The sequence below is a fragment of the Xenopus laevis genome, chromosome 6L (assembly GCF_017654675.1).
Source record: "Xenopus laevis strain J_2021 chromosome 6L, Xenopus_laevis_v10.1, whole genome shotgun sequence".
NCBI classification, from domain to species: domain Eukaryota; kingdom Metazoa; phylum Chordata; class Amphibia; order Anura; family Pipidae; genus Xenopus; species Xenopus laevis.
In genome coordinates this window covers 9,073,677-9,094,015 of record NC_054381.1, presented here as the reverse complement: position 1 = coordinate 9,094,015, position 20,339 = coordinate 9,073,677, and the positions used below count along the sequence as shown (strand labels likewise).

General features: G+C 41.8%; 1 protein-coding gene across 4 annotated transcripts in view; it reads left to right on the top strand.

Moving 5' to 3' along the window:
- The window catches only part of nktr.L (natural killer cell triggering receptor L homeolog), a 44,933-nt gene that overhangs the window by 19,544 nt on the left and 5,050 nt on the right, over positions 1-20,339 (top strand). For 3 of the 4 annotated variants that reach the window (XM_041565752.1, XM_018267072.2, XM_041565753.1), the window contains 9 exons: positions 4,813-4,900; positions 6,217-6,246; positions 6,664-6,809; positions 11,333-11,576; positions 12,786-12,938; positions 13,488-13,578; positions 14,723-14,871; positions 15,615-18,302; positions 19,280-19,366. In XM_041565752.1, the coding sequence (XP_041421686.1) occupies positions 4,813-4,900; positions 6,217-6,246; positions 6,664-6,809; positions 11,333-11,576; positions 12,786-12,938; positions 13,488-13,578; positions 14,723-14,871; positions 15,615-18,302; positions 19,280-19,366 (3,676 nt within the window). Of the gene's footprint in view, positions 1-1,279; positions 1,293-4,812; positions 4,901-6,216; positions 6,247-6,663; positions 6,810-11,332; positions 11,577-12,785; positions 12,939-13,487; positions 13,579-14,722; positions 14,872-15,614; positions 18,303-19,279; positions 19,367-20,339 lie in introns of all 4 variants that reach the window. The other variant, XM_041565754.1, reaches the window with a different exon arrangement.

Below are 20,339 nucleotides of genomic sequence, written 5' to 3'. Positions count from 1 at the left end.
CATCCACCCCGTGACATCAAGCCCCGCCCCATATCATAATCCCGCCCCCAGTCCGGAGTTTAACCCGAAGAAAGGTGGCAACCCTAGCGCACGTAAGTGAGGTCTTTTTAAAACAAAATGAAAGTGAGAATTTATTGCATTATTTATGTATTAAATATTAAAGATAATTCACTTTGTCCAGGATGCCAGTATTATTGGAGAGGGGAGGAATTCATTTCTTATTTACACATTTGTAGTGTTACTTTTGCTTTAAAGGGGAACTATCGCAAAAAAGAAAATCTAAGCTTCAGCATACTGAAATAGGAAACTTTCTAAATACAATTAATTAAATATTCTGTATTGTTTCTTAAATGATCACGTTTATCTTCACTCTCAGCATCTGTTTCTCTTCATTCTCTCTTCATGCAGCAGTTGGGTGTCAGATATTCATTGACAGTTAGATCCAATATATCTTATAGGGGGGCTCCTTTCCTAGCAGATGAATTAGAGCTCACTCAAATAACGGATTCCAGTACAAACAATCTAACAAAATAACTGCCTTTTGCACAAATCCTGCATGTAGAGAGACATGATGTCTGGTGAGTTTAATAGAGTGAGCTCTAATAAATCTTCTAGGCAAAAGGAGCCCCCCTATAAGATATATTGGATCTAACTGTCAGTGATTATCTGACACCCAACTGCTGCATGAAGACAGAATGAAGAGAAACAGATGCTGAGAGAGGAATAGTGAAGATAAACTTGATTATTTCAAAAATTGTACAGGTATGGGACCTGTTATCCAGAATGCTCGGGTCCTGGGGTTTTCTGGATAACAGATCTTTCCATAATTTGGATCTTCATACCTTAATACTAGAAAATCATGTAAACATTAAATAAACCCAATAGGCTGGTTTTGCTTCCAATAAGGATTAATTATATCTTAGTTGGGATCAAGTACAAGCTACTGTTTTATTATTACAGAGATAAGGAAATAATGAAAAAAAAAAATTCTGATTATTTGGATAAAATGGAATCTGTGGGAGCCGACCATTCTGTAATTCGGAGCTTTCTAGATAAAGGGTTGCCAGATAACGTATGCCATATTTCTATTTAGAAAACTTCTTATTTCACTAGGAAGCTTATATTCAATTTTCATTTTCGCAATAGTTCCCCTTTAAAGATTTTAGTAAGGGAAACAAAAACGTCTGTGCTTCTACATTAACTACTGTGTCCAAATGGTAAAAGGTTTTTTTTTTTGCCACTTAAGGATTCTTGTCTGTTTTTTTTTTTTTTTTAACAGTGTACTATAATAGGTAAGTGGCCAGAGTCATTGGTGCTTTATAGACCTCTTTCCATTCTAGCTGTAACATATAGAGCACATAGAGTAGCCTATCATTTTTATTTCAAACCAAAGCAATTCGGTCTGGCAAGTCTGACCCCAGCTTGTAGTCTGAGCCTGGTACATTTAAGGTTTAGCTATGAATACATTTACTTATTATGGCCTCCATCAGACATTACTGGCCAATCAGGCAAGCTACATTTTGGATACATCACTTGAGCACCAAGATTATTGCTTTGTTGCCTATACTGTTCTATACTGAACTGGGTGTTCCATTATACACCAGATGGATACAACTCATAGGGGGTTCTGTATTAAAAGGCACTACGTTTGCCCCTGGAGCAGTAACCCATAGCAACCAATCAGCAAGTAGAATTTACTGGTCATCTGTTTAAAAGGGTGGTTCATTTTCATTATGTTTTATAGAATGGCTAATTCTAAACAACTTTTCGACTGGCCTTCATTTTTCCTTTGTTATCGTTTTTTAAATATTTGCCTTATTCTTCTGACTCTTTCCAGCTTTCACTGACCCCATCTAAAAGCACATTCTCTGTAAGGCTACAAATGTATTGTTATTGCTCATCTTTATATTCAGGCCCCTCCTATTTATATTCCAGTCTCTTATTCAAATCAATGTATGGTTGCTAGGGGACTTTGGACCCTAGCAACCAGATGGCTGAACTTGCAAACTGGAGAGCTGCTGAATAAAAAAACGAACTCGAAAACCACAAATAATTAAAAATGCAAACCAAAAGCACATGGTCTCAGAAAATCGCTCTCTACATCATACTAACAGTTAATCTAAAGGTGAACTGTAAGTATGATGTAGAGAGTAATATTCTGAGACAATTTGCAATTGGTTTTCATGTTTTATTTGTGTTTTGTTTTTAGTTATTGAATAAAAAAGCAGCAATAACAATACAGTTGTAGCTTTACAGAGCTTTGTTTTTAGATGGGGTCAGTGACCCCCGTTTGAAAGCTGGAAAGAGTCGGAAGAATAAGTTAAATAATTAAAAATAAATAATGAAAACCAATTGAAAAGTTGCTTAAAATTTTATAACATACTAAAAGTTAACATAAAGGTGAACCACCCCTTTAAGGCTACAAATGTTATTGTTATGGCTACTTTTTATGACTCCTCTTTCTATTCAGGCCTCTCCTATTCATATTCCAGTCTCTTATTCAAATCAATTCATGGTTGCTAGGGGAATTGGGACCCTAGCAACCAGATAGCTGACATTGCAAACCGGAGAGCTGCTGAATAAAAAGCTAAATAACTCAAACCCCACAAATAATAAAAATTAAAAAAACAATTGTAAATAAATATCCCTCTCTACATGTAAATATCCCTCTCTACATCATACTTAAAGCTAACTCAAATGTGAACAAGACTAGGGGAGATTGTGGATGCACACCTAAGGCCAATTTCAAAAAGTATAAAGCCCTGTCTAAGTAATTCAAGTAAATATGCCAGTGCATGTAATTTTGAAACAGGGTTTTTTTGTTACAAAGTTATGATCATAATATTGATAAGCCACCATACCACGTCAAGGTAAAACCCCACATGGTGGTCCCTAACTTATTTATCTTTAGTCATAGTAAAAAAGGTACATTACCTCTCTGTAGTAACAATTCTTCATGTAAACATCTCCTGTGCTTTGGTTTCAAACTCTGTGCTAAATCCTCCCCCGCCAACTGCTAAGCGGCTTTTAAAGGAGAAGGAAACCCCCAGGGCGCTAAACCCCTCCCCCCCTCCCCTGTGCTGCCCCCCCTCCCTCCTCCCCCCTGGCCTACCTGTCCCCCTGGGCAAATGCCCCTAACTTTTTACTCACCCCTCTGCGCAGGTCCTGTCCACGGAGTACGCAGTCGCCATCTTCTCCCACGCGCGTCTTCTTCCTGCTCTGATCGGCGTTTTCTGGCGCATGCGCAGTAGGAACAGGTACCGGTACGGCTCTACTGCGCATGCGCCGAATGTCACGAAGTGAAATCGGAAAACTTCGTGACATTCGGCGCATGCGCAGTAGAGCCGTACCGGTACCTGTTCCTACTGCGCATGCGCCAGAAAACACCGATCAGAGCAGGAAGAAGACGCGCGTGGGAGAAGATGGCGACTGCGTACTCCGTGGACAGGACCTGCGCAGAGGGGTGAGTAAAAAGTTAGGGGCATTTGCCCAGGGGGACAGGTAGGCCAGGGGGGAGGAGGGAGGGGGGGCAGCACAGGGGAGGGGGGGAGGGGTTTAGCGCCCTGGGGGTTTCCTTCTCCTTTAAGAGGGAGAGACTGCCTTAACCAACGCCCATTTTAGAAAAGTATAAGTCAGGTGTTGTAATTAAAAACAAAGTAGAGTGATATGTGCAGTTGCACAATAGTGTGTATACATGTGTAAGTGAAATGTGAAGGTGTGTATGGTAGTGGTAAGGGAAAGTGTATGTGTATTTGGGAGTATATATGAAAGTAAGCATAGAATGAAAGGGTGTAGAAGAGAAATAAATGAAAGACACAATAAGTGTGTGTGTACATAGAGAAGTGTCTAATGGGACGTTGGTTTTTTCACGGCTAGATCCTCCCATGCCGCTAGCATCTATGGCTTTTAAAGGAGACAGATTGCACAAACCAAGGCACAACAAGTGAGGGGGACCACCAAAAGTAAAAAGGGGGGGGTATGAGGGTGCAATAACCAAAAATCAAATGTGAACAACCCCGTTAAAAGCAAACATCTTATTGGTTACTGCTCTTGTGCAAACATAGTGTTTTTTATTGGATATGGGGGATAGTGTGGGACATAAAGGGGCAAATTCATCAAGGGTCGAATATCGAGGGTTAATTAACCCTCGATATTCGACTGGGGAATGAAAATCCTTCGACTTCGAATATCGAAGTCGAAGGATTTTGCGCAAAAAGTTTGATCGAACGATTAAATCCTTCGAATCGAACGATTCCATTGATTTTAATCCAACGATCGAAGGATTATCCTTCGACCAAATTGGGTTTGGTAGCTTTTAGGTGGCGAACTAGGAGGTCGAAGTTTTTTCTCAAAGAGACAGTACTTCGACGATCGAATGGTCGAATAGTCAAACGATTTTTAGTTCGAATCCTTCGATTCGAAGTAGAAGTCGTAGTCGAAGATCGAAGTAGCCCAAAAGACACTTCGAAATTCAAAGTTTTTTTACTTCAAATCCTTCACTCGAGCTTGGTGAATGGGCCCCAAAGACTCTGTTCTCTGTGTTTCTTACTGGAGGGACTCTAACAGCCTGACCCATATGGGTCTTCATATATATTCACCCTCCAGTACAAGTTCTTCATTTCTTTCTGTTAGATGTTTGGCACCTCTGCGTGACCTCTCCTGGATTTTCACAAATAACAATTGATATTTTATTGTATTTTTCTTTTCTTTCTTTCTTTCTTTCTTTTTTTTTAATAAAGATATTTCTTTGAATTCAATAAATGATTTCTCTGTCATCTTTCGTTTTGTTTTATTTCCTTCTCTCGATAACAGACGAAAACTTTATTCTGAAACACGACCGAGCGTTCCTGTTGTCCATGGCTAACCGGGGGAAAAACACAAACGGATCCCAGTTCTTTATGTAAGTTGTTTAGGAATCTGCCCTGCCCACGATTCTCTTGAATCTATAACAGGGTGACTGTTACCCCAATGTTTCTATATATCTGTAACCTTGTTATGTGCTAAGGGGGCCCAGTCTGAAGGTCAGTTAGGGGGAGATTTGGGGTGAGTGCTTATTTGTGCCCTGGGTACCCCTGGAACTATAGCAGGGTGACTGTTACCCCAATGTTTCTATATATCTGTAACCTTGTTATGAGCTAAGGGGGCCCAGTCTGAAGGCCAGTTAGGGGGAGATTTGGGGTGAGTGCTTATTTGTGCCCTGGGTACCCCTGGAACTATAGCAGGGTGACTGTTACCCCAATGTTTCTATATATCTGTAACCTTGTTATGAGCTAAGGGGGCCCAGTCTGAAGGTCAGTTAGGGGGAGATTTGGGGTGAGTGATTATTTGTGCCCTGGGTACCCCTGGAACTATAGCAGGGTGACACCCCAATGTTTCTATATGTCTGTAACCTTGTTATGAGCTAAGGGGGCCCAGTCTGAAGGTCAGTTAGGGGGAGATTTGGGGTGAGTGATTATTTGTGCCCTGGGTACCCCTGGAACTATAGCAGGGTGACTGTTACCCCAATGTTTCTATATATCTGTAACCTTGTTATGGGCTAAGGGGTCCAGTCTGAAGGTCAGTTAGGGGGAGATTTGGGGTGAGTGTTTATTTGTGCCCTGGGTACCCCTGGAACAATAGCAGGGTCACTGTTACCCCAATGTTTTTATTGATCTTTAACCATGTTATGGGCTTTTAGCCTCCATATTTTTCATTACAATAATTAACTGCGTACACAGATAAAGAGGTGCTGCCATATTGACTGTGACAGACGTAAACTTCAGATTTATTTCTGTATAAAATAGCATCCCTTATGGACACAAGTAGATACTTGGCTACTGTCAGGTTTCATATCTATAATTATAATATTGTGTCAAACTGGAACTCTCTTTGTACTCTTGTGTTGTTGAAATTGGGGTCGGTGCTAGGCCTTAAAGGGATCCTGTCATGGGTAAAAAAAACACGTCAGTTAATAGTGCTGCTCCAGCAGACTTCTGCACTGAAATCTGTTTTTCTAAAGAGAAAACAGATTTTTTTATATTTCATTTTGAAGACATGGGGCTAGACATACTTTTCAAGGTGTATTCAATTAAAATCAAGGCCAATAAAAAACGTATTGTCGTATAATTATGATTCATACATATAGTCGATAACGAATGCTTCATTTATTTCATTGTCCATATATTTATACCTTATTTTATATTTGTTTTCCTTTCTATGACCTGTCACATGAAACAGAACCACAAAAGCAGCCCCACATCTGGATGGGTAAGTACTTTCAATGTATTTTCGGAATGTGTGTAGAGAGTCCCGACATTTTTCACCCGGCGGAGATCAGTCGTTTGGTCGATCGGAAAGGTTTGATTTTCTCCCGACTGTCCCGTCTGAGCCCATTGCGCTCTCATCGTAATCCGATCGTTCGGCCATAGCCGAACGTTCAGATTACCCCCGATATAGCCATGCCCGTTAGTGGCATATCGGGGTAAAGATCGGCTCGTTTGGCGATGTCACCAAACAAGCGGATCTTTGCGTCTATGGCCACCTTTAGCCTTCAGCTCATTTATCTAAACTCTCTGTTACATTTTTAATACCTGGAATCTTCCATAAAGTAGGCAGGGCTGCTGTTTTTTTCGTTGTTATGGTTTTGTTGTTTTTTTTTCTTACCTGCCTTTAATATTTTTGCAGTGTCCATGTTGTGTTCGGACTGGTGATTTCAGGCTTTGAAGTGATTGAACGGATTGAAAGCTTGAAGAGCGACGCTGCCAGCCGACCCTACGCTGATGTTCGAGTCATTGACTGTGGGCTGCTTGTAAGCAAGTCAGTGAGGGAAGGTGAGTCTCTGTATGATAGGGGAAGGCATTGGAATCTTTTATGGTGCTGTACTATTACATACCCTCAATAATATTTAAAGGGGACCCGTCACCCAAAAAAAAATATTCAAAATCTTATTTTATCACATTAGTCAAGAAAAATAAACTTTAATTACACCATATAAATTATTTGAATCTTGTTTCCTTCAGTCTGGGAATTCATAATTATAACAAGCAGGCAGGAGCCATTTTGTGGACACTGTTATTAAGACAAGTCTTGCATCATCTCAGAATCTTGTTTGTGCACCAGAATGGGGGACCTGATGTCCATCCCCATGCCCTGGCTACACAATTAAATTGTAAAGAGAACTGGGGAATGTGAGGAGAGCAGTGACATGTAGGAAGTGCTGAATGGAAAGTGAAAGTAATTCCCTGCCCCGCCCCTATGTCTAAGGCAGAGAGGAGGGGCAGATAATATTTGATTGACAGCTGGGATTTTTAAATGAGCGTACTACAGCTATGAATGCTTTAATAAAAAATAGAAATTGGATTTCATGTTTAATTTAAAAAGGACTTTTATTATATAGCTTTTTGTGTCTGGGTGACGGGTCCACTTTAAGACAGGGATGTGTTACAGAGTTAAAGGAGACCTATAGAATAAATGAAAAAACCCTAATTTTGTAGACAATTATAAATAATAAATGGTGTTGCTTTTACATGGTGCTAAAAATTAATATTATCTTTAAAAATAGCCCCTTTATTAGATCCCCCTATAGATGTTCACTGGTCCCTGTTTCAAATGAGGGGTGGGCGTGTCCTAACGGTCCCTGCCAGAAGCACAGTAGGAGGGGGACAGCCAATCACAGCCCTGCAGACACACAAGCAAAGACATGCTTCAGTTCCCTATCAGGTCCTGCTAGCTGCTTGTTTGGGGAGGTTGCTAGATTTGACCCCCCATACAGGCTAACAACTGGATCATACTGTGGGCCTACAGAGACCCAACGAGCCAACTGAGTCAACGAGCCAGTGCATAGTTAAATTGGGTTGAAAAAAGACAAAGTCCATCAAGTTCAACCCCTCCAAATGAAAACCCAGCCCCATACACACACCCCTCCCTACTTTTAATTAAATTCTATATACCCATATCTATACTAACTATAGAGTTTAGTATCACAATAGCCTTTGATATTATGTCTGTCCAAGAAATCATCTTAAAGGAAAATTCAACCCGTAATAAAAAATCCTCCTCCCTACCCTGGGTAGACTCTCCTCTCCCCCCAGCCTACCTGCCCCCCGGACAAATGCCCCTTTTTATTTTTACTCACCCCTCCATGCAAATTCTGCCCTCGGAGTTCACGGCAGCCATCTTCTTTCTTCTGTCTTTTTCGGAAGTTTCGGCACATGCGCAGTTGGAGTAAATTTTTGGTCCCGAACCACTGCGCATGCGCTGAAAATGCCGTCAATACATGAAGATTACCGGAGAAGAAGAAGATGGCTGCCGTGAACGCAGAGGCCAGAATCTGCACAGAGGGGCAAGTAAAAAATTAGGGGCATTTGCCCGGGTGGCAGGTAGGCTGGGGGGGAGGAGGGAGGGGGGTCTACCCAGGGTAGGGGGGAGGGTTTTTTTAAACTATGGGTTGAATTCTCCTTTAAAAACATTCCCCCGCCCTATATCTCTCCTTAACACAGATACCAAAATCCTGGCCAAAATTCTTGCCTCCCGACTCCAACAAGTGGTCCCTGATCTTATACACCCGACCAATCTGGCTTTATGCCCGGGCGCTCAACCAATATCAATCTCCGAAGACTTTTTACCAATCTTCAAATCCCACACATAGAGACAGGAACCAGAGTTGTGGCCTCACTAGACTCTGCAAAAGCCTTCGACTCAGTAGAATGGGATTATCTATGGGAGGTCTTAACCCGTTTCGGGCTGGGCCCAAAATGCTTAACTTGGATTAAACTTCTCTATAAGAGTCCCATAGCCCAAGTCAGAGTCAACGGCTTTATATCTCCCTCCTTCCCACTAACTAGAGGAACAAGGCAAGGGTGCCCCCTCTCTCCAGTGCTATTTGCCTTAGCAATTGAGCCATTGGCGATCATAATTAGACAATCCCCCCAAATCAAAGGTTTAACCCTATCCACCCTACAAGAAAAGATTTCTCTGTATGCTGATGATATCTTAGTATATTTGGCTGATCCTAACAATTCCCTCTCCGAGCTGCTTCATGTAGTCAACCAATTTGGCCTTTTTTCAGGCTTGCGGATCAACTGGGAGAAATCTGTTCTATTCCCGATAGACCCTAAACAACCTCAACATCTACCATCTGGAATTCCCTTGAAGTGGGCCAATCAGTTCACATATTTAGGGGTCACTATCCATGCGGATATCACTAAATATTTAACATTAAACCTGGACCCAATACTTACCAAATTATCACAAACCCTAATCCACTGGACTAAATTACCATTAACCCTTTGGGGAAGGGTTAACATTGTCAAAATGGTTATTCTCCCCAAGTTATTATATGTATTCCATCATGCCCCGGTCCACATTCCGAAAATGTTTTTCAAAAAATTGAATCAACTTCTAATCCCCTTCCTATGGAACAATAAAACACCTAGAATAGCCTGGGCCAAATTATGTGCTCCACGGGAGGAGGGAGGACTGGCCTTCCCGAACTTCTATCTATATTACCTAGCTTCGCAGATATACTACCTCCACTGGTGCTTTAATCCAGACGCCTATAACCCTAACTCGCAACTCCAAGCGCTTTTGATATCCTCTTGGGAGGGACTGCGCAACTTCCCATATCGCTCCCTAAAAGATTCAGCACCACTACCTACAACCCTTACTACACCACATAAAACCTGGATGTTGGCCCTTAAACTCCTAAGGTACTCCCCACCCATTTTATCCAGATATCTCCCCTTGTGGGGGAATTCGTTCCTGCCGCATTTGCGGGACTTGCAAGACTTTATCTTTTGGCCTAATCAGGCCATCAAATGCTTGGGGGATCTTTTGGATAATTTGACCTTTCCCACTTATCTCACACTCCAGCAAAAATGTCAATCAGGTCATGTTCCATTTTTTAAATATTTGCAACTTAGATATGCCTTCCGCTCTCAATTTGACACTCTTAATCCCCAACTCACTTCCCTCGGCATAGAAGAAATTCTCCACGACTCCAATTCCTCCAAGATGGTATCCCGACTGTACCAAAACCTGCTTCTGACAGGCCCCAAACCCTTCCGAGCAGCACAGGAATGGTGGTCTGGTAAGATTCCAGACCTTGAACAAGACGACTGGGATGAGGCGACAGGCAGTGCATATTCCTGTCTCATATCACTTAAAGATAGGCTAATACAATATAAGACAATACACCATCTTTATGTAACTCCCACCCGACTTAGACAAATGGGGCGAACCCCTGATGACTTTTGCCCAAGATGTCGGGAACCAGCAGCTGACTTTTTCCATCTGATATGGGAATGTCCACAAATTTTTACCTTCTGGTCCCAAGTTGTAACTTACCTGGCAGATAATTTAGATTTCCCAAGGGTAATAACACCAGCTATCTGTCTCCTGGGGATTGTAGAGGCTATAATTCCTTCCAAACATGCCAGGCTACGTATCCTATTATTCTATGCAAAGAAAACAGTGGCAATGCACTGGATGGGTAGTTCTCCACCCTCCCTCAGAGTATGGAAGAAGTTGGTCAACAATGCTGTCCCACTTTTCAAACTTACATATGAAATTAGAGGTTCACCCACCAAATTTGACAAGGTCTGGGGGCCGTGGTGTGATATCGATCCGATCCCTGAATTAGGGTAACCTAGGTGTACCCCTACATAAGACAATTAAGCAAATTCACAATTTAGTTTGGAGCAAATGGTGGCTCAAAAATAATTCATAAAGAATACTTCTAGGAGTGTCCAATTGACCCCAATTCAGGGTTCTTACTGTTATAATACTCTATCGACTGGTAATTCATGTCTGATTTCATGTAATGCATATGAGATGTGCTGTTATGTCTTGTTTTACGTGTTTAAAACAATAAAACTTACCTTTTAAAAAAAAAAAAAACATTCCCTATCCCTAGTGCAGTCCCTATCTGATGGGGTAAGCTAAATTCCCAATAGATATCTGGCCAAATAGGCATTATATATGGCCACCTTAAAATTGGATTTCTCTCTGATGTCCAGTGTATCAAGCTGAGTAAGGGGGAAGGTCTGTTTTCTGTGCACTGCCTGAATTCTGCAGTTCTACCTGTATATCTAGATTCTATCAACCAATATTCATATCCATTGCTGTCCCAGGCAGCCCCCCAATCCTTTCCTTTGTGAGCGGATCTGATAGGAGTGGGGTACACCCCTCAGTTCAGGATGGGGCACTAAAAAAGTTTATCTTTATAGGCATTCAAGGGTCCCATACCCTGAAGCAAAGGGCCCCAGGCTGCCTCTATAGAAAATATACGATTTTGTGATTTTTTTTTTTCACCTGGTGAATCTGCTTTCATTCTGCTTTATTGCTATTTCCTCAGAAAAAATTAAGCAAGCTCCATCTCAATCAGAGGAGTCTGATTCCAGTTTCAAATCCACTACTCCTCCATATTCTTCCTCATCGTCTTCAGAGTCTTCCTCTTCGGAGAGCGAAGCTGAAATAGAGAAGCACCGAAGGAAGAAAAGGAAACGGAAAACCAAAGTGAAGCACTTAAAACGGAGACGGAAAGAGTCCAGCAGGAAAGAGGAGGCCAGGGAGAAAAGCCCCTCGAGGGAGGAGCACAGGTTTGTCCGTTGTTGTACTTATACCTTTTTCATCAGAAAGACTACTTTTTAAAGCACATGCCTTCTTTATCTAAATGAGTAAAGTAAAAACTTGGGGGCCTCTCCTATTCATATTCCAGTCTCTTATTCAAATCAATACATGGTTGCTAGGAGAATTTGGACCCTAGCACCCAGATGGCTGAAACTGCAAACTTGAGAGCTGCTGGATAGAAAGCTAAATAACTCAAAAACCACAAATCATTAAAAATAAAAACCAATTACAAATTATCTACTGTGTATCCTGTGCTTGAATGGCTGCCCCCATGGCTACACAGCAGCTTGTTTATATAAACTATAGTAGTACTTATCTGTTATCTACTGTGTATCCTGTGCTTGAATGGCTGCCCCATGGCTACACAGCAGCTTGTTTATATAAACTATAGTAGTACTTATCTGTTATCTACTGTGTATCCTGTGCTTGAATGGCTGCCCCCATGACTACACAGCAGCCTGTTTATATAAACTATAGTAGTACTTATCTGATATCTACTGTGTATCCTGTGCTTGAAAGGCTGTCCCCATGGCTACACAGCAGCTTGTTTATATAAACTATAGTAGTACTTATCTGTTATCTACTGTGTATCCTGTGCTTGAATGGCTGCCCCCATGGCTACACAGCAGCTTGTTTATATAAACTATAGTAGTACTTAGCTGTTATCTACTGTGTATCCTGTGCTTGAATGGCTGCCCCCATGGCTACACAGCAGCTTGTTTATATAAACTATAGTAGTACTTATCTGTTATCTACTGTGTATCCTGTGCTTGAATGGCTGCCCCCATGGCTACACAGCAGCTTGTTTATATAAACTATAGTAGTATTTATCTGTTATCTACTGTGTATCCTGTGCTTGAATGACTGCCCCCATGGCTACAAAGCAGCTTGTTTATATAAACTATAGTAGTACTTATCTGTTATCTACTGTGTATCCTGTGCTTGAATGGCTGCCCCCATGGCTACACAGCAGCTTGTTTATATAAACTATAGTAGTACTTATCTGTTATCTACTGTGTATCCTGTGCTTGAAGGGTAAGGACCACATATATACCTCTTCCGACTGGTGATTGTGCGGGAGTCAGAATTTATAGTTTTGGCCGCTACTACGGATGTCTCCACACAGGGCCACACACCTTTTAACGTTTATTCATCTAACCGTGATCTTTATGTTTTAGTCCTCAGTCAGTTAACAATCATCTGACAGATGATAAAGATATTACGTCGAAGAGGGAGAAACCCATCGTTCGCCCCGAGGAAATCCCTCCTGTACCTGAGAATAGGTTTCTCCTCCGCAGAGACGCACCTGTGGCAAAGCTGGAGCCTGAACAGTAAGCCTTATAGTCACCAGATAATTTTGATCGTGCACCCAAACATCAGCCATTGTTAGTGCTGAATCATCAGATACAGGTGGAATTCTATTGTTTCTACCTTTATATCTGACGAGTCAGCTCTACATAAGGGATGCACTGAATCCAGGATTCGGTTCAGTAATCGTCCTTTTTCAGCAGGATTTGGTCGAATTTGCATATGCACATTAGGCTTCGGTTTGTTATTCAGCCAAATCTTTTGTGAAGGATTCGGGGTTCAGCCGAATCCAAAATAGTGGATCTGGTGCATCCCTAGTGTGTATTGAAGCGAGCACTCTTTCCAGGGAAAATTGTAATTGTAATGTCTATGGCCACCTTAAGGGCAACCCAAGAACATTGCGGTAAATAAAATCAGCTGATCCACTAGTGATCTCTTGTTGGTGGATGTTTCAAAAGCAATACTGAATCTAGCTTTGTATGCAAGATTACCATGCCATCATCATCCATACATCTTAGGGTCAGCTGTTGATAGTGATCCCTTTAATTTATTTCTTGATACATTTATTTTAGGAAACCTGCTTCTGTTGAACCTGAAAAAAATGATCAGCAGAATGCACCACTCTCCAAATCTGGCAGGAGAATTCGGGGCCGCGGTACAATAGTATGTTAAGTATTTAATAATTTGTTCTTAAAAAGGCTGCTATACTCTTATTGTTTCCTGCGGAATTGTGCTTTGTACTTTGTAAAGCATGTGCTGCCATAGTTTTCTGTGATCTCTCTGTACAGACTATGAGCAAACTTAGGGGGCTGTTCCTGCTGAATTGTGCTTAGTACAGGGGAATACCTATTCTGCCATAGTTTTATGGGATCTCTCTGTACAGACTATGAGCAAACTTAGGGGCTGTTCCTGCTGAATTGTGCTTAGTACAGGGGAATACCTATGCTGCCATAGTTTTATGGGATCTCTCTGTACAGACTATGAGCAAACTTAGTGGCTGTTCCTGCTGAATTGTGCTTAGTACAGGGAATATCTATGCTGCCATAGTTTTATGGGATCTCTCTGTACAGACTATGAGTAAACTTAGGGGACTGTTCCTGCTGAATTGTGCTTAGTACAGGGGATACCTATGCTGTCATAGTTTTATGGGATCTCTCTGTACAGACTATGAACAAACTTAGGGACTGTTCCTGCTGAATTTTGCTTAGTACAGAGGAATGAATACCTATTCTGCCATAGTTTTATGGAATCTCTCTGTACAGACTATGAGAAAACTTATGGGACTGTTCCTGCTGAATTGTGCTTAGTACAGGGAATACCTATGCTGCCATAGTTTTATGGGATCTCTCTGTACAGACTATGAGAAAACTTATGGGACTGTTCCTGCTGAATTGTGCTTAGTACAGGGGAATACCTATGCTGCCATAGTTTTATGGGATCTCTCTGTACAGACTCTGTACAGAAATAAATGAAATAAAATAATGAAATGAAACAAAATAAAAACTGGGTAAATAAATAGGCTGTGCAAAATAAAAAATGTATCTAATATAGTTAGTTAGGCAAAAATGTAATGTATAAAGGCTGGAGTGACTGGATGTGTAACATAATAGCCAGAACACTACTTCCTGCTTTTCAGTTCAGGTTTCCCCTGACTGGTTACCCTGGTGACCAGGCAGTAACCAATCAGTGACTTGAGTGGGGCCACATGGGTCATATCTGTTATTTTACACAGGCTATCTATTTACACCGTTTTTATTTTTACACTGAACTGTTCCTTTAAACGTATTCCATTTTTACTTTCTTCCAGAGGTACCATACACCACCTCGATCCAAGTCTCGTTCAGAATCTGAAGGGGAAGGAGAGAGCAGTGAAACTCCTCCTCACTGGAAGGAGGAAATGCAGAGGTTAAGAGCCTACAAACCGTCTTCAGGAGAGAAGTGGAGCAAAGGAGACAAGTAAGAGAAACTTTTTAAAGTGGCAGATACTTGTAGCATAATCAGTGCGCAGAGCTGTTCAAGGCGTTAATGTGCAAACAGAAGTTTTGTTGGTTTACCAGGAGCCCCCAGTCATGTGACTTGTGCTCTGATAAACTTCAGTCACTCTTTACTGCTGCACTGCAAGTAATATCACTGCCTCATCCTTCTCCCCCAGCAGCCCATCAGCAGAACAATGGGAAGGTAACAAGATAACAGCTCCCTGGTAGATCTAAGAACAGCACTCAACAGTAAAATCCAGGTCCCACTGAGACACATTCAGTTACATTGAGTAGGAGAAACAACAGCCTGCCAGAAAGCAGTTCCATCCTAAAGTGCTGGCTCTTTCTAAAAGCACATGACCAGGCAAAATGAGCTGAGATGCATCTACACACCAATATTACAACTAAAAAAATACACTTGCTATGTTAGGAATTACATTTTATATGGTGGAGTGAATTATTTGCAGTGTAAACAGTGTAATTTAGAAATAAAAACTACACCATAAAAATGATGACAGAATCCCTTTAAGGAAAAACATTGACCAACCATAAAGTGCAAAGGGCTACTCTCCTTATGTGCTCCTTAATATCAATGGCAATATGACCAGATTGGTGTTTCCATTCACATGTTTCAAGTATTTGCTTCTTGGTCCATGCAAAGGGTATTCTATGGGTACCATTAGGGCATAATAGATTAACTTGTTCACATCTGCTTACTTTCAGACTCGATGACCACCTTTCCATTCAATGGGGTCAAGGAAGTGCATCACAGAGGTCAAGTTCCTGGTCACCTGATGGCTATCATTCTGATGGGAGTAGAGAAAGAGGTTCTCGCTCTAAAAATCGTAAGAAGGAGAAGAAAATAAAACACAAAAAGAAATCCAAGAAGCTCAAGCATTCAAAAAAGCGCAAGCCATCAAAAAGAGATCAGTCCCTTGTGCCCAAAGAAGGAGTCCGCCTTTCTTCAAACAAGAAGTCAAAATCCTCCCAGGAGAGAATGAAAAGATCTTTGTCGGCGTCATCTCGAGACTCTTCCAAAAAACACTTGTCTAGATCCAACAAAGGCGACGGTTCCTCTGTTCATTCCAGCAGAGGTGCGCTCTCTGATTCTAGATCAAGATCTTATTCAAGAGAAAGTGCGACATCTGGAACAGGTTCGAAATCCTCTTCCCGCTCTATAAGCGACTCCAGAGGTAGGTCTCCAGTGAAAGCTAGGTCAAGACACAGGAACAAATCAGGGTCCATATCAAATTCAGTGACTCCTTTGTCCGGTTCCAAGCAATTGAAAACGGTGTCCCCACCCCCCAAAAACGAAGAACCCCCTTTAGTAGAAACTAAACCAGTTCCCGTGGTAGAGCAAGGGAAACCCACAGTTCACCAAACTGAGAAGACTGCATTGCCAGTGGTAACTACGGATAACAAACCTGAGATTCCAATAAGTGACAGTCCACCACCTTCCAGATGGAAACCTGGACAGAAACCATGGAAACCATCTTATGAACGAGTGCAAGAAATAAAGGCCAAAACATCCGGTGTTTTGCCCTCACAAGGTAAACGTACTGTAGAGGACACTAGTAGCCACACACGTAAAAAGCGTCTGGCTAGCTCTGATAGTGACCGCAGTGATTACTCGAGCAGTTCAAGCTATCGGCAGAAATCCAGGATGCGTTCTTCTCGGAGTCTGTCTTACAGCAAATCCTATTCAAGATCAAGAAGTCTTAGTACCTCAAGTTCCGAAGCCATTTCTCGCAGTGACTCCTCATATGACCGATCCTCCTCTTACGATTCTAAAAACAGGAGTCATTCTAGGAGATCTGGCTTAAGGAAACAAACCCGTTCCAGAGGTAAAAACAGTCGCTCAAAAAGTACAGCAAGTAGGTCCAAAAAAACTAATTCTTCAAAAAGCATAGAGAGTAATTCTGATTCTGGAACTTCCTCTGACGCAGAGAAGGAGAATTATCAGAACATTGTGCTGGAAACCACCAAGGCTTTAGAAGACCTTAAAAATCATATTGGTATAAAGAGTACTCCGGAACAAAATGACAACAAAGATACGAGCTTAGATAAACAACAAGAAAAGACTGAAAACAGCAGTGATTTCATACAGGCAGTATTACCAGAAAAAAGTGACCAATTGAAAGAAAAATCCAGCGATGTCGGTCAACTTTCAAACGGGGAAAGAAACGCAAGTAATTTAAGTGCAGACAAGCTTGCATCTTCTGAGAAGGAGGAAGGGGAGGCCAGTTCTGAATCGGACACAGAGGTTGTTTCAAAGTCCACCACTCCTGGTTCTGGAAATATTCAGGAAAACCTCCCAAAATCCCGGCCGTTGGCGAGCCCGAACCCTGATCACAGTAAAAGCAAATCGAAGAAACGAAAACGGCGTTCCAGCAAAAAAAGCTCCAAGAAAAGCCACATGAAAAAGAATAGGGAAAAGTCAAAGAAGAAAAAGGAGAAGAAACGCAAAGCCCAAAAGAAGAAGAAGCCCGTGTTCTGCTGGCAGCCTCCTTTAGAGTTTGGCGAAGAGGAGGAAGTGGTGATGGAGGAACCTGACGTTAAGAAAAATAGCGTCACAGAAAAACACAGTCGGGTTCAAGACAAGTCTTTGGAAGACGTTAGTCAGTCCTCTAAAAAGAGTGCAAACAGCAAAACTTTGCGGGTCAAGGAGGAAATTTCCAAAGAACAAATCAAAAGCTTGAATCAAGGAAGTCAAGAGAACAGAGGGAAAAGGCAAACAACAAACACAGAAAAACTTCAGAGCTTAACCGTGGGTTTGGCTAAGTCTACCACTAGCCGCAAAACTGGTAATGGTAGCCTCTCATCAAGTCATGTTAAGGAAGAGTCCAATTCTCCTGCCAAAGGACAGAGCAGCATTTCAGGTGTTACAAATGGGCAGAAAGCTTCAGTAGCGGCGGCTTCCATTACAGATGAGAAGTTGCAAGTCCAGGAAGAGAAGACTGTTGGTAGCTCGCTGGAACCAGGTGATGTAGTCAAACTGGAAAAAGGCAACAGTGGAAACTCTGAAGCTGCTGCAGCAGCTCTTGACAATAAATGGAAACCAGTCCAAGGACAGAGTATCCTGCAGATGATGAAATCTTCCAGCATTCCACTGGCCATCCCAACAGAGCAGGAGAAGAAGTCTCAGGGCCTGCGCATAGAGATCAAAAGTAAAAATAAAGTCAGGCCCGGGTCGCTTTTTGATGAAGTCAGAAAAACCGCCCGACTTAACCAGCGCCCCAGAAATCGAGATAGCTCGAGCGAAGAACGGACTTCAAGCGAAGACGAGAAAAGCCGATCGACCAGCCAAGCAAGATCACGCAGTAAATCCAGGTCGGCGTCCAGTCACAGATCAAGATCTCGGTCGTACACCCAGTCAAAGAGCCGTTCTCGATCATACAGTTATTCATCCAGGTAAGGACAATATACCGGCACGAAATGCGTAAGGCTCTTTTGAGATGTTTTTTTGTTAAAATAAAACTTTTTTAAAACTGCTTTAAGCATTGGAGTGCGGTCCGGTTTGTGCCAGCCTACTACAGCATATAAGCATATTATTTTCCTCCTGAGCTGAAGGTCTGGGACTTGAGACAAAGGGGCAAATTTATTTAAATTCGAATATCGAGGGTTAATTAACACTCGATATTCGACTGCCGAATTGAAATCCTTCGACTTCGAATATCGAAGTGGAAGGATTTACCACAATTCGTTTGATCGAACGATCGAGCGAAAAATCTTCCATTCAAGGATTTTAATCCAACGATTGGACGATTTTTCTTTGACCAAAAAAAGATAGCAACATTGACTTTGGTAGGTTTTAGGTGGCGAACTAGGGGGTCGAAGTTTTTTTTTTTTAAAGAGACAGTACTTCGACTATCGAATGGTCAAATAGTCGAATGATTTTTAGTTCGAATCGTTCGACTCAAAGTCGAAGTCGAAGGTCAAAGTAGCCCATTCGATGGTCGAAGTAGCCAAAAAAAAACATTCAAAATTCGAAGTTTTTTTCCTCTATTCCTTCACTCGAGCTAAGTAAATGGGTCCCGTAATGTCTCTCTAGAAATTCTAAGGACAATATACACTTGCATTGCAAAAAATAGCAGCGATGCACTAAATCCAGGATTGAAGCAAATGCTAAACCAAATCCAAACATCAGAATAATTGTTGTGCACGCAGCACACTTCACCCGCCCATTCTCATGCTAATTTGAATATGCAAATTAGGATTCTGATTTGGTTCAGGATCCAATCAAGTCCCTAAACTAAGGATTGAGTGCACTGCAAATAAATAGGCATGTATTCCTCATGGAAACGCTCTAGGCTGGTGCCAACACAAAGGGCCCTGAGACGGTCTCTGTACCATAGAAAAACAGCGGCTTATTTTACATTTCATTCTAGGTCTAGAAGTTACACGAGAAGTCAAAGCAGGGAGACGTATAGACGGTACAGGACACGGAGCCGCAGCAGATCTTACAGAAGTTACACGTAAGTGGCAGAAGCGAATTAGCTGCTTTTGTATTTATCATATTTTTCATAGTTTTGTGTAGATGAGTAAAGAAGCACTAGCTTGAAAGCTAACCTGTAGGCTGGGACAAAAGGAGAGCAAACAGGCATTCTTCCCAAATTTCTCCTTCAATGGTGTCCAGGCTGAGTTTTTGAGCCACTGCCTTCTGGAGTAAAGCCGGCATTCTCAATCCACTGACTCGAGAATTCCCGTCCTCTGTATCTGCCATTAGTGCATTTCAGTCCAGCCCCCTGCTTGATTTAAAGGAACAGTAACACCAAAGAATGTGCCCCATGGCTACACAGCTGTCTGTTTATATAAACTATAGTAGTACTTATCTGTTATCTACTGATTGAATGCTTGAGTGCTTGAATGGCTGCCCCCATGGCTACACTGTTTATATAAACTATAGTAGTACTTATCTGTTATCTACTGTGTATCCTGTGCTTGAATGGCTGCCCCCATGGCTACACAACAGCTTGTTTATATGAACTATAGTAGTACTTATTTGTTATCTACTGTGTATCCTGTGCTTGAATGGCTGCCCTCATGGTTACACATCAGCTTGTTTATATAAACTATAGTAGTACTTATCTGTTATCTACTGTGTATCCTGTGCTTGAATGGCTGCCCCCATGGCTACACAGCAGCTTGTTTATATAAACTATAGTAGTACTTATCTGTTATCTACTGTGTATCCTGTGCTTGAATGGCTGCCCCCATGGCTACACTACTTCCTGCTTTGCAGCTCTCTTGCTTTCCACTGATTGGTTACCAGGCAGTAAATAATCAGTGACATGAGGGGGGGAACATGGGTCATATCTGTTGCTTTTGAATCTGAGCTGAATGCTGAGGATCAATTACAAACTCACAGTTTTATGTCCCATGTGGCCCCCCTTATAGTCACTGACTAACTCAGAGTTAGAGAGCTGAAAAGCAGGAAGTAGTGTTCTG